This window comes from Sphaeramia orbicularis, chromosome 8 (genome assembly GCF_902148855.1).
Source record: "Sphaeramia orbicularis chromosome 8, fSphaOr1.1, whole genome shotgun sequence".
Taxonomy (NCBI): Eukaryota; Metazoa; Chordata; class Actinopteri; order Kurtiformes; family Apogonidae; genus Sphaeramia; species Sphaeramia orbicularis.
The window spans coordinates 42,097,503-42,112,036 of record NC_043964.1 but is presented as its reverse complement, the minus strand read 5'-3'; the positions used below and the strand labels follow the sequence as shown (position 1 = coordinate 42,112,036).

The 14,534-nt window shown below is 38.8% G+C and overlaps 1 protein-coding gene across 16 annotated transcripts in view; it reads left to right on the top strand.

The window, feature by feature from the left end:
• The window catches only part of LOC115423569 (interferon-induced very large GTPase 1-like), a 59,354-nt gene that overhangs the window by 35,270 nt on the left and 9,550 nt on the right, over nt 1-14,534 (top strand). The window contains exons 1-4 of one of the 16 annotated variants that reach the window (XM_030140429.1): nt 1,786-1,896; nt 2,071-2,161; nt 9,108-9,171; nt 9,610-9,836. The exons of 1 other annotated variant lie outside the window; for it this stretch is intronic. In XM_030140429.1, the coding sequence (XP_029996289.1) occupies nt 9,611-9,836 (226 nt within the window). In that variant the 5' untranslated portion in view covers nt 1,786-1,896; nt 2,071-2,161; nt 9,108-9,171; nt 9,610. Of the gene's footprint in view, nt 1-1,785; nt 1,897-2,070; nt 2,162-9,107; nt 9,187-9,606; nt 10,117-14,534 lie in introns of those variants that run through there. 14 more of the 16 variants (XM_030140428.1, XM_030140432.1, XM_030140427.1 and 11 more) reach the window with 14 other exon arrangements.

The window sequence follows — 14,534 nt, the reverse complement described above, 5'->3', positions numbered from 1 at the left end:
TATCCTAATATTACTATCTTTATATGCTTTAGTCATGATTTGAACCACATCGCTCTCTTCCATGGAGGGTCCCACCTGTATTTCCCCTTTATAATAGTCTCTCATTTGAAGATAACGGGAAAAAAATCATGTTTCTCAAATTGATGTTTTTGTGCCAAAGTTTGGAAACTCTCCAGCCTCCCATTATTTTCCAGAACACACCAAGCTGTAACTCCCTTGGTTACCCAATATTTATAGTTTTGGTCAATTTTGGATGGCATAAATTTACTATCATATGCTATCCATTTTAGTTTTGTTGCATGTCTTTGGACGTCATGTCTACGCAGCATTCCAAACCAAATATTAAATGTATGTTTAGTATTTAAGTCTAAATTAATCTTATTTTTTTCATAAGCATCTTTATCTCCAAGAAAGTTTTGGATAGGCTGTTTCAGTGTTCCAATTTCAATATCTTTCCTCTTACCACAGTAACATGGATTACACCAACAATACATATATTTTAATTGCGCAGCTTGATAGTATTCTTTTAACTTTGGTAACGCCATCCCTCCCATCTCTTTGGGTAGCTGGAGAGTTCCGTACCCCACCCTAGGTCTCTTGCTCTCCCAAATAAACCTTGATATTATTCTATCCCACATTGTAAATTGAGTTTGAGTAACCTCTACTGGTAAGGGCTTGAAATAAAAAGAGGAATCTAGGTAGAATGTTCATTTTTACTATTTCAACTCTGGAACTAAAATCCAAGGGCAAAGTGGTCCACCTTTCTATGTCTTTTTGTATATTGTCTTGATTCATTTTTCTCTTTTAAAGACTTGGATGAAATATAGATTGAAGAGTGGCAAGATTTTTTCTTGGAATAATTAATACTTAGATACAGTGTTTTCTTTATAGCTACATTGTGTTCAACGGTTTCATCCCAGCTCGTCACAGTATTTTTTATGAATACTTACCACATATTAACTACTGAACAAAAGATGACTGGTTATAAATTCTTCTCTCAATGCATGAGCTGAACCACTCCCAGAAACTGCCCAGCTTGAAAAGTAGCATTCCTCCACCGTTGTATTGTGGCTGCATGGAATTTGTTTCAGGAAGCAGTTGTTCTTTGATGGTAAGAACAGCAGGTTGTACGTAGTTAACCTTTGAATGCTAAACACAGGAAGTCTCAGAAAGCAATGAAAAGTCTGCGTATGAACATTGTAAGCTTCAAGTCTCCGCATTACTCCCAGCTCACAGCTAATGAAAAATAACCTGACAGAAACCTTGCCCACATGTATATAATTCAGCACAGTGAAGCTCCAGGGAAAGGATTCTGAAGAAATGCTCTTTAATAGTAGATGACCACAAACGAAGGGATTAATTATTGCAGTCTGCATCTTTAAACTTCACTTCAGAGACCATAATAAAGAGGTTGTGTGTTAACTAAACATGAACTGAAATACTGTCAACTCCTGAGACTGTTCCAATAATTGTATTTCTTGTGAATAAAGTATATTAAATATACATCATCTGTGTGGACTCACATGTTTTACTAAGACAGTGGTTGAATAATAACAGTCCTCACTCTCTTTACCCTGAAACAAGCAAGCAAAAACAACATGAAACTGCAATAATGACAATAATGACAATGGGTGTGAACCTGAACTGGTTTGTCTGGTGCTCAATCTTCTTGGCATTGTTTCTTTTCAATGAAAAGATTTCAGGAAAGTACCTTTCATAGTTTCATTTTTACTTATTCATTGTCTCCTTTATGTTAAATCAGATTTTAGACAGTAGGTGCAGGAAGGAGGAGTTCAGACTTGATGTCATAATAGGTGTGACCATTATAATCATTTATAATGACTGGATTTTCATAGCTGGTGAGACTTTCAATGAGACAAAAGCAAATGATCAGAGGTAAGTTGTATTTCTCTGCCTTTGTGTAGTCTAAATATTAGTAAAAAAAAAAAAATCAACTTCATTAAACAACCCGACAATGACATATGAGCCTAACTTTAAAAAAAAAAAAAAAAAAAAAAAATTCTGGTATTGTTGTGTTTGTCTGCATGGTTCGTGTTAATTACTGTCAAGCGTGAAGAGCATCTAGGATGGAGTTGGGAAACCAAAATGAAACGAGCAGGAGGAGGAGACACTAAAATAAACTCTGAAACCAGTGACCAAGGTAATGTTTTTTTCAAGACATTTGCTCAAAATCAGCGCAGAAATTCAAACAAGCCTAAAATTTTGACTTTCTGTTTATCTGCTCTGAAATTTAAGAGGTTTCTCCTTAGCTTCCCTTCCACCAGGTGTCATGAAAATTGGTGCAGTAGATTTAGCAAAAATTGTATTGCCACACAACTCAGTGACTTTTTTTTTTAGGGACCGAGCCGAGAGGGCAGGCCCACTCACACAGTGAGTGGACTTGCCAGAAGGCAAGGCCCCTATTATTTTTCGTTCGTTTTTTATTATTACGGACCGAGCCGAAAGGTAAGGCCCTCTCACACAGTGAGAGGCCTTGTCTGCAAGATAGGCCCTATTGTTTTTAATTCGTTTATAGGGACCGAGCCGAAAGGTAAGGCCCTCTCACACAGTGAGAGGCCTTGCCTGCAAGCAAGGCCCTATTGTTTTTCGTTCGTTTTTATATTATTTTTTTCCCGACCGACACTTTGGACTGGATTTTGACCCCCTAAACATGCTCAAAAACTCACCAAATTTGGCACACATGTCAAGACTGGCGAAAAATTTGATTAAATGTAAAAATTAACCCCATAGGTGCCAAAATGAGCTCTCTAGCGCCCCCTAGAAACACAAAAACAGCCCTAGCGGCCAGTAGGAAGGTCGTAGAAACATGAAACCAACGCCAAAATTTTCGTCTCATCAAGCCCGACAAATCACATGGGGGAACTCATTACCTAACTCCAACAGGAAGTTCAGAATTTGCCTTTCAAAATAAAATGCTCAAATTGCAAACTTCCAGTAGGAATGTCGTAGACACACGAAACCAACGCCAAAACCTTCGTTTAATCGAACCCAACAAATCACGTGCTGACACCTATGAGCTATCTCTAACAGGTAGCTCGCAATATGCCTTTCAAAATAAAATTTTTAAAACTGACTCATATGACACCATTTGTCATATTGACTTCTAAATAGCACCAAAAGATAGAGTGAACCCTCGTCAAAAAAGTGGTTTCGTACTTTTTCCAGAACTGTCTTAGTTTTTTTTTTTACAAGCCCGCAAAGTTGCCATGTTTGGAACTCATTTTTCACTTTGGAGTTTTTCCCCACATGTGACATTTTTACGCATTCACGGGACTCAGCACAATGCTCACATGCAAAAATTTTTGAGATAGGATTTACGGTTATTGATTTATAATAATTTGTTTATTTTCATACTTTTTCCACTTTAGACTGCCATTTGACCCCCTTAACATGCTCCAAAACTCACCAAATTTGCCATGTATGTCATGGCTGGTGAACACTTTGATTCAATATCAAAATTAACCCCTTGGGTGCCACAATGGACTCTGTAGCGCCACCTTTGTACTAAAAAACACCCAAAATCTGCCCTAGCGGCCAGTAGGAATGTCACAGAAACATGAAACAAATGCCAAAATGTTGGTCTGATTGAGCCCGACAAATCATACACTGACACTCATGAGCTAACTCCAACAGGAAGTTGGCAATCTGCCTTTGAAAGTTACTCTTACGTTTCTGCAATTACTGCTTATTCATTTCAGCCTTTTGACACAAAAGTTATACCTCATTCAATTCCCACAAATCTGCAGAATCCAAAACTGAAAGATTTTTTCAGATACAACCTACAGTTATGGAATAATGGCGATTTTTTCAAGACTATGTTTAGTTTCACTTTTCACAATGACAAAGTCCCTATAAAACTCTTCCTGGTGCATATTTTTATGTGTTTGTCTATAGTGCAGTGGTTCATGTAGCTGCCTAAGAAATAAGAAGACTCTGGTTCAAATCCCAAGCAATCCAAATTTTTTTTAAATTTTAAAACAGGTTTTACTGCATTGTATTGTGGATATTGGAAATTTTGCACACATTCAAAAGTACACGGACTACATTTTTTTATAAATAAAACCCCAATTAAGAATAATAAAAAATGTCTATTACATAACTTCTTTTCATTTTAATGACCAAACGCTCAACTGTTTGTACAATGTTTCTTCATTCAAAAGTACTCTGTCTCACAGACACACATGCTCACACAATAGGGTTTTTCCAAAATAAAAGCCTTAAATGTGAGAAATCATCATTTTCATGCTCAATTATTCATACAATTTCAATTCATTTTTCAAACTGATTCTTTCTCTCACATACAAAACAAATGCACATACACACAGTAGGGTTTCCAAAATAAAAGCGTCATTTAAAGGTGATGGTGGTTTCAGCAAAGGGTCGCTGCTGTTCTGTAGAGATGTAAGGAGGACGGACACTAAAGGGTGGGAACTGGTATGGGGACGGAGAGGTGTGAGTGGAGCTGAGGTGTCAACGGTCACGGGAGGAAGATTGCGGGGGAGGCGGATCGCGGGGGAGGCGGAACGCCCGGTGCGAGGTCCCGCCCAATGCTGCTTGCAGCTTTAATTATTATTAGGGACCGAGCCGAAAGGTAAGGCCCTCTCACACAGTGAGAGGCCTTGCTTGCAAGCAAGGCCCTATTGTTTTTCGTTCGTTTTTATATTATTTTTTTCCTGACCGACACTTTGGACTGGATTTTGACCCCCTAAACATGCTCAAAAACTCACCAAATTTGGCACACATGTCAAGACTGGCGAAAAATTTGAGTAAATGTAAAAATTAACCCCATAGGTGCCAAAATGAGCTCTCTAGCGCCCCTACATACACAAAAACGACCCTATCAGCCACTAGGAATATTGCAGAAACATGAAACCAATGCCAAAATTTTCGTCTCATCGAGCCCGACTAATCATGTGCTGAAACTAATGACCTAACTCCAACAGGAAGTTCAGAATTTACCTTTCAAACTAAAATGCTCAAATTGCAAACTTCCAGTAGGAATGTCATAGAGACACAAAACTAATGCCAAAACCTTCGTTCAATCGAGCCCAACAAATCGTGCACTGACATCTATGAGCTACCTCCAACAGGAAGTTCGCAATATGCCTTTCAAAATAAAATTTTCAAAACTAACTCCGATGACACCGTTTGTCATATTGACTTCTAAATTGCACCAAAAGATAGAGTGAACCCCCCTCAAAAAATTTACCACGCACTTTTTCCATAACTGTCTTAGTTTTTTTTTTACAAGCCCGCAAACTTGAGATGTTTGGAACTCATTTTTCACTTTGGAGTTTTTCCCCACATGTGACATATCTACACGTTCACAGGACTCAGCACAATGCTCACATGCAAAAATTGTTCAGATAGGATGTACGGTTAGTGATTTATAGCAATTTGTTTATTTTCATACTTTTTCCACTTTAGACTGCCATTTGACCCCCTTAACATGCTCCAAAACTCACCAAATTTGCCATGTATGTCATGGCTGGTGAGCACTTTGATTCAATATCAAAATTAACCCCTCGGGTGCCACAATGGACTCTGTAGCGCCACCTGTGTACTAAAGAATTAACAAAATCTGCCCTAGCATCCAGTAGAAATGTCACAGAAACATGAAACAAATGCCAAAATGTTGGTCTGATTGAGCCCGACAAATCATACACTGACACTCATGAGCTAACTCCAACAGGAAGTTGGCAGTCTGCCTTTGAAAGTTACTCTACGTTTCTGCAATTACTGCTTATTCATTTCAGCCTTTTGACACAAAAGTTATACCTCACTAAATTCCCACAAGTCTGCAGAATCCAAAACTGAAAGATTTTTTCAGATACGACCTACGGTTATGGAATAATGGCGATTTTTTCAAGACTATGTTTAGTTTCACTTTTCACAATGACAAAGTCCCTATAAAACTCTTCCTGGTGCACACATGTAAGTGTATGTCTATAGTGCAGTGGTTCATGTAGCAGCCTATGGAACAAGAAGACCTTGGTTCAAATCCCAGGCATTCCAAATTTTTCTTTTTTAATTTTAAAACAGGTTTTACTGCATTGTATTGTGGATACTGTGGGAAATTTTGCACACATTCAAAAGTACACGGAGTACATTTTTTCAAAATAAAACCCCAATTAAGAATAATACAAAATGTCTATTACATAACTTCTTTTCATTTTTATGACCAAACGCTCAACTGTTTGTACAATGTTTCTTCATTCAAAAGTACTCTTTCTCAAAGACACACATGCTCACACAATAGGGTTTTTCCAAAATATTAGCTTTAAATGTGGTAAATCATCACTTTAATGCTCACTTATTCATACAATTTCAATTCATTTTTCAAACTGATTCTTTTTCTCACATACAAAACAAATGCACATACACACAGTAGGGTTTCCAAAATAAAAGTCTCATTTTAAAGGTGATGGTGGTTTCAGCGGAGGGTCCTGGTTGCTAGTGTTCTGTACAGATGTAAGGAGGACGGACACTAAAGGGTGGGAACTGGTATGGGGACGGAGAGGTGTGAGCTATTTCCAACAGGAAGTTCACAATATGCCTTTCAACATAACATTTTTAAAACTAACTCGTATGACACCGTTTGTCGTATTGACTTATAAATAGCACCAAAAGATAGAGTGAACCCTCCTCAAAAAAGTGATCTCATACTTTTTCCAGAACACTCTTAGTTTTTTGTTTACAAGCCCGCAAAGTTGCCATGTTTGGAACTCATTTTTCACTTTGCAGTTTTTCCCCACATGTGACATATCTACTCATTCACAGGACTCAGCACAATGCTCACATGCAAAAATTTTTGAGATAGGATGTACGGTTATTGATTTATAACAAGTTGTTTATTTTCATACTTTTTCCACTTTAGACTGCCATTTGACCCCCTTAACATGCTCCAAAACTCACCAAATTTGCCATGTATGTCATGGCTGGTGAACACTTTGATTCAATATCAAAATTAACCCCTTGGGTGCAAAAATGAACTCTGTACCACCACCTATGTACTAAAAAACACCCAAAATCTGCCCTAGCGGCCAGTAGGAATGTCACAGAAACATGAAACAAATGCCAAAATGTTGGTCTGATTGAGCCCGACAAATCATACACTGACACTCATGAGCTAACTCCAACAGGAAGTCGGCAATCTGCCTTTGAAAGTTACTCTACGTTTCTGCAATTACTGCTTATTCATTTTACACTTTTGACAACAAAGTTATACAATATTAAATTCCCACAAGTCTGCAGAATCCAAAAGTGAAAGAATTTTTCAGATACGACCTACGGTTATGGAATAATCGCAATTTTTTGAAGAGTATGTTTACTTTCACATTTAACAATGACAAAATCCCTATGAAACTCTTGCTGGTACATGTTGATACTGTCTCTGTATAATGCAGTGGTTAGAGTTGCTACCTATGAAACAGAAGGACCATGGTTCAAGTCCCAGGCTGTCCAGGGAAATTTATTTATTTTTTTTTTCTCTTCTCTCCCTCCTCACATTTTAAAACAGGTTTTGCTGCATTGTATTGTTGATACTGGAATTTTTGCACACATTACAAAGTACACGGAGTACATTTTTTCAAAATAAAACCCTTATCAGAAATAATACATAATGTCTATTACATAACTTCTTTTCATTTTTATGACCAAACGCTCAACTGTTTGTACAATGTTTCTTCATTCAAAAGTACTCTTTCTCACAGACACAAATGCTCACACAATAGGGTTTTTCCAAAATAATAGCCTTAAATGTGGTAAATCATCACTTTAATGCTCAATTATTCATACAATTTCAATTCATTTTTCAAACTGATTCTTTCTCTCACATACAAAACAAATGCACATACACATTGTACGGTTTCCAAAATAAAAGTCTCATTTTAAAGGTGATGCTGGTTTCAGCAGAGGGTCGCTGGTGTTCTGTACAGATGTAAGGAGGACAGACACTAAAGGGTGGGAACTGGTATGGGGACGGAGAGGTGTGAGTGGAGCTGAGGTGTGGACGATCACGGGTGGCGGATTGCGGGGGAGGCGAATCGCGCGGGAGGCGGATCGCCCGGTGCGAGGTCCCGCCCAATGCTGCTTGCAGCTTTAATTTTTATTAGTTTTCGTTTTCTTCTAAATGCTTAGTTTTAGCATTAATTTTAGTTTAGTCGTCTCTTTTCTCTTTTTCTCTGTCGTCGTATTCAAATAAATCCCAGACAGGACTCTGCTGCTTTCTCCCAACTTTAGTCTCCATGTTTCCAGGTAGAGTTCGGATGAAAAGACGACTGGAAACCACAAGTGAACACAAGTGATAGACCGTCAAGTGTCGTACAGTGCCGCTAGCTAAAATTGCTCAAGTGAAATAAATTGATTTCGTATCAATCTGACACTGACAAAGACGAAAACGAACGGAATTTTATCCATAATTTTTTTATGTTTTAGTTAGTTTTTTAAACACAAAATACAGTTTCAGTTAGTTATTGTTTTTTCTTTTAATTGTAGTTTTTATTTATTTCAGTTAACGAAAATGTTTCTATGATTCTAGCTTTCCTCATTTCATAAGTTTTCATTAACAATAATAACCTTGGTCCACACCTGAGGAGACCAAATGATGGACTTTAGAGGAATGTGGTCCCGTTCTGGTCTGATGCACATTTTACAGGCGTGTTGTAGACGTTCTTTTTAAAATGGCCTTTAGACCTTTGGCTTAAAATAGTTCATTTTAATTCTAATTTGATGTGTTTTCTATGTTCTACTGTCAATAAAATATGGGTTTATGAAGTTTTCAAATCATTTGATTGTGATTTCATTGACATTTTGCAGTCAGAGTCCAGACCCTTTTGGAACTGGGGTTGTAGACCTGCTCAGACCTAGAAAACATACATAAAACTCTAAAGTTCTGCTGTTTGATCAGACTCTCCATTGTTTAGGTTTGGACTCTGTTTCTGGGTTTGGACGTTGATCGTCCACGTCTTATATTTCGTCTCATAAAAGTTAATCATTCATGTGGTTTAAAGCAGTTGTTGGTCGTTACAGTTGTTTAACCCTCAGTGTTTCCTAATAAAAAGTTTTCCCTGTTGATAATCTTCCAGATAACTGTTGACCTGTGGACTCATTGACACTTTGGTGATTAATTGATCCAGTGGAATCTGATCAGTAAGTAAGTAGTAAGTAAGTACATTTTATTTATAGAGCACTTTTCACAGACAGAGTCACAAAGTGCTTTATCAAATCCAATCAAAATCAGATCAAATTTACAGAAACCCAACAGAATCCTCCAGGAGGTGGTGATTTATAGGCATAATGTATTATTTTTTTCACATCAAACCAAGAAGAAAATCTGCAGTCATTCTTTTTTCTCGTTTTTTCCGCTGTTCTTATTTGACTGTAGATCATATTGGTCTGTATGTGGAACCTGAACTAAAATGAGTTCCACAGCCTGGACTGTGGAATTTTTGCACTTTGCAAATTAATCCCACGGGCCGGACTGGAACCTCTGGGGGGCCCCATGTTTGAGTACCCCTGATATAAAGGATAAATCAGTGTGGATTAAGGTCTGGACTGATGGTTTGTGTTCTGATGTGGATTCAGCAGAATGGATCAGAGTGAGGACAGAGAGGGGGGACCCATTCGAAGGCCTGTTAAGGAAGTCGTGTCAGCATTTGACAGAGAGGGGGGAGCCCCTCCCTGGAAGACCACCCACAGACCCCCTACAGGACCTGGACCAGATTCTGCCGGACCCATTCGAAGGCCTGTTAAGGAACTCGTGTCAGCATTTGAAGGTGGTGTTCGGCAGCTTCTTCTTCAAGTCGGCGGACTGGGTATCGAAACTAGGAATCGAAATTTTAAAATTTGAACGATTTCGGGACAATAAGAAAGTTAATCCCGGTTCCAATCGATGCTTGATGCCCAACCCTATCTGTAGGGATGTAAGGATGACGGACACAAAATGGTAGGAGCTCGTATCGGGATGGAGAGGTGTGAGTGGAGCTGAGGTGTCGACAGTCACGGGAGGCGAAACGCACAGGAGGCGGAACATCCGATGCAAGGCCCCGCCCAATGCTGCTTGCAGCTTTAATTTATTAGGGACCGAGCCGAAAGGTAAGGCCCTCTCACACAGTGAGAGGCCTTGCCTGCAAGATAGGCCCTATTGTTTTTCGTTCGTTTTTAGGGACCGAGCCGAAAGGTAAGGCCCTCTCACACAGTGAGAGGCCTTGCCTGCAAGCAAGGCCCTATTGTTATTCGTTTGTTTTTATATTATACTTCCGTGTTTTTGAACTGGATTTTGACCCCCTAAACATGCTCAGAAACTCGCCAAATTTGGCACACATGTCAGTTCTGGCAAAAAATTTGATAAAATGAAAAAATTAACCCCATAGGTGCCAAAATGAGCTCTCTAGTGCCCCCTAGATACACAAAATCGGCCCTAGTGGCCAGTAGGAATGTCATAGAAACATGAAACCAACACCAAAATTTTCGTCTCATCAAGCCTGACAAATCACACGCTGACACTCATGACCTAACTCCAACAGGAAGTTCAGAATTTGCCTTTCAAAATAAAATGCTCAAATTGCTAACTTCCAGTAGGAATGTCATAGACACACGAAACCAACGCCAAAACGTTCGTTTAATCAAGCGCAACAAATCATGCACTGACACCTATGAGCTATCTCCAACAGGAAGTTAGCAATATGCCTTTCAAAATGAAATTTTTAAAAGTAACTCCGATGACACCGTTTGTCGTATTGACTTCTACATAGCACCAAAAGTGAACCCTCCTCAAAAAAGTGATCTCGTACTTTTTCCATAACTGTCTTAGTTTTTTTTTTTTTTTAGAAGCCCGCAAAGTTGCGATGTTTGGAACTCATTTTTCACTTTGCAGTTTTTCCCCACATGTGACATATCTACGCGTTCACAGGAATCAGCACAATGCTCACATGCAAAAAATTTTGAGATATGATGTACGGTTATTGATTGATAACAATTTGTTTATTTTCATACTTTTCCCACTTTAGACTGCCATTTGACCCCCTTAACATGCTCCAAAACTCACCAAATTTGCCATGTATGTCATGGCTGGTGAACACTTTGATTCAATATCAAAATTAATCCCTTGGGTGCCAAAATGGACTCTGTAGCGCCACCTATGTACTAAAAAACACACAAAATCTGCCCTAGCGGCCAGTAGGAATGTCACAGAAACATGAAACAAATGCCAAAATGTTGGTCTGATTGAGCCCGAAAAATCATACACTGACACTCATGAGCTAACTCCAACAGGAAGTTGGCAGTCTGCCTTTGAAAGTTACTCTACGTTTCTGCAATTACTGCTTATTCAATTTCAGACTTTTGACACAAAAGTTATACCTCATTCAATTCCCACAAATCTGCAGAATCCAAAAGTGAAAGATTTTTTCAGATACGACCTACAGTTATGGAATAATGGCAATTTTTTCAAGACTATGTTTACTTTCACTTTTCACAATGATAAAATCCCTGGTAATAATAATAATAATGATAATCCCTTACATCACTTCTTTTCATTTTTATGACCAAACGCTCAACTGTTTGTACAATGTTTCTTCATTCAAAAGTACTCTTTCTCACAGACACACATGCTCACACAATAGGGTTTTTCCAAAATAAAAGCCTTAAATGTGAGAAATCATCACTTTCATGCTCAATTATTCATACAATTTCAATTCATTTTTCAAACTGATTCTTTCTCTCACATACAAAACAAATGCACATACACACAGTAGGTTTTCCAAAATTAAAGTCTCATTTGAAGGTGATGGTGGTTTCAGCAGAGGGTCGCTGGTGTTCTGTAGAGATGTAAGAAGGACAGACACTAAAGGGTGGGAACTGGTATGGGGACGGAGAGGTGTGAGTGGAGCTGAGGTGTCGACGGTCACGGGAGGCGGATCACGGGGGAGGTGGAACGCCCAGTGCGAGGTCCCGCCCACTGCTGCTTGCAGCTTTAATTAGGGACCGAGCCGAAAGGTAAGGCCCTCTCACACAGTGAGAGGGCACTGCAAGCAAGGCCCTATTGTTCTACGTTCGTTTTTATATTATTAGGGACCGAGCCGTAAGGTAAGGCCCTCTCACACAGTGAGAGGCCTTGCCTGCAAGAAAGGCCCTATTGTTTTTCGTTTGTTTTTTTTGTTTTTTTTTCCGACTTCACTTTGAACTGGATTTTGACCCCCTAAACATACTCAAAAACTCACCAAATTTGGCACACATGTCAGGCCTGGCAAAAAATTTGATAAAATGAAAAAATTAACCCAGTAGGTGCCAAATAGGGCTCTCTAGCGCCACCTATGTGAAAAAAAACGGAAGCAGGCCTAGTGGCCAGTAGGAATGTTGTAGAGACATGAAACCAGTGCCATAATATTTGTTGGATCAAGCACTACAAATGATACACAGATGCCTCTATCCTAACTCCAACAGGAAGTTCGCAATTTGCCTTTCAAAATAAAATTTTTAAAACTAACTCCGATGACACCGTTTGTCGTATTGACTTCTAAATAGCGCCAAAAGATACAGTGAAATGTCCTTAATAAAACAATTTCACAACTTTTCCATAACTGTCTTAGTTTTTTTTTTTACAAGCCTGCAAAGTTGCGATGTTTGGAACTCATTTTTCACTTTGGAGTTTTTCCCCACATGTGACATATCTACGCGTTCACGGGACTCAGAAAAACTCTCAAATCCAAAAATTTTTGAGATAGGATGTACGGTTATTGATTTATAACATTTTTTTTTCTTTTCATACTTTTTCCACTTTAGACTGCCATTTGACCCCCTTAACATGCTCCAAAACTCACCAAATTTGCCATGTATGCCATGGCTGGTGAACACTTTCATACAATATCAAAATTAACCCCTTGCGTGCCAAAATGGACTCTGTAGCGCCACCTATGTACTAAAAAACACATAAAATCGGCCCTAGTGGCCAGTAGGAATGTCACAGAAACATGAAACAAATGCCAAAATGTTGGTCTGATTGAGCCCGACAAATCATACACTGACACTCATGAGCTAACTCCAACAGGAAGTTGGCAATCTGCCTTTGAAAGTTACTCTACGTTTCTGCAATTACTACTCAGTCATTCCAGACTTTTGACAACAAAGTTATACAATATTAAATTCCCACAAGTCTGCAGAATCCAAAAGTGAAAGAATTTTTCAGATACAACCTACGGTTATGGAATTATGGCGATTTTTTGAAGACTATGTTTACTTTCACTTTTAACAATGACAAAGTCCCTATAAAACTCTTCCTGGTGCACACATGTAAGTGTATGTCTTTAGTGCAGTGGTTCATGTAGCTGCCTATGGACCAAGAGGACCTGAGTTCAAGTCCCAGACAATCCAAACTTTTTTTTTTTTTTTTCTTTCTCCATCTTAAAACAGGTTTTGCTGCATTGTCATTTGGATATTGGAAATTTTGCACACATTCAAAAGTACACGGAGTACATTTTTTCAAAATAAAACCCCAAATACCAATAATACAAAATTTCTATTACATAACTTCTTTTCATTTTTATGATCAAACGCTCAACTGTTTGTACAATGTTTCTTCATTCAAAAGTACTCTTTCTCACAGACACACATGCTCACACAATAGGGTTTTTCCAAAATAAAAGCCTTAAATGTGGTAAATCATCACTTTAATGCTCAATTATTCATACAATTTCAATTCATTTTTCTAACTGATTCTTTCTCTCACATACAAAACAAATGCACATACACACAGTAGGTTTTCCAAAATAAAAGTCTCATTTTAAAGGTGATGGTGGTTTCAGCAGAGGGTCGCTGGTGTTCTGTACAGATGTAAGGAGGACGGACACTAAAGGGTGGGAACTGGTATGGGGACAGAGAGGTGTGAGTGGAGCTGAGGTGTGGACGGCCACGGGAGGCGGATCGCGGGGGAGGCGGAATGCCCGGTGCGAGGTCCCGCCCAATGCTGCTTGCAGCTTTAATTATTATTATTATTATTATTATTATTATTATTATTATTATTATTACCTCCGCCAAGGAGGTTATGTTTTTGCCAGGGTTTGTTTGTCTGTTTGTTTGTTTGTTTGTTTGTTTGTTTTTCTGTCCGTTAGCGTGCAACATAACTCAAAAATTTATGGACAGATTTTGATGAAATTTTCAGGGTTTGTTGGAAATGGGATAAGGAAGAAATGATTCAATTTTGGTGGTGATCGGGGGTGGGGGGGCCCACGGGGGGGGCCACTGATCAGCCTTGGCGGAGGTCTGCGCTCTCTGAGTGCTTCTAGTTGTTATTATTATTATTTTCCCGACACCACTTTGAACTGGATTTTGACCCCCTAAACATGCTCCAAAACTCATGAAATTTGGCACGTATGTCAGGTCCGGCGAAAAATTTGATAAAGTATAAAAACTAACCCCGTACGTGCCAAAATGGGCTCTCTAGTGCACCTTTGTCAAAAAACATGGAAACCACCATAGCGGCCAGCAGGAATGTCCAAGAGACATGAAACCAGTGC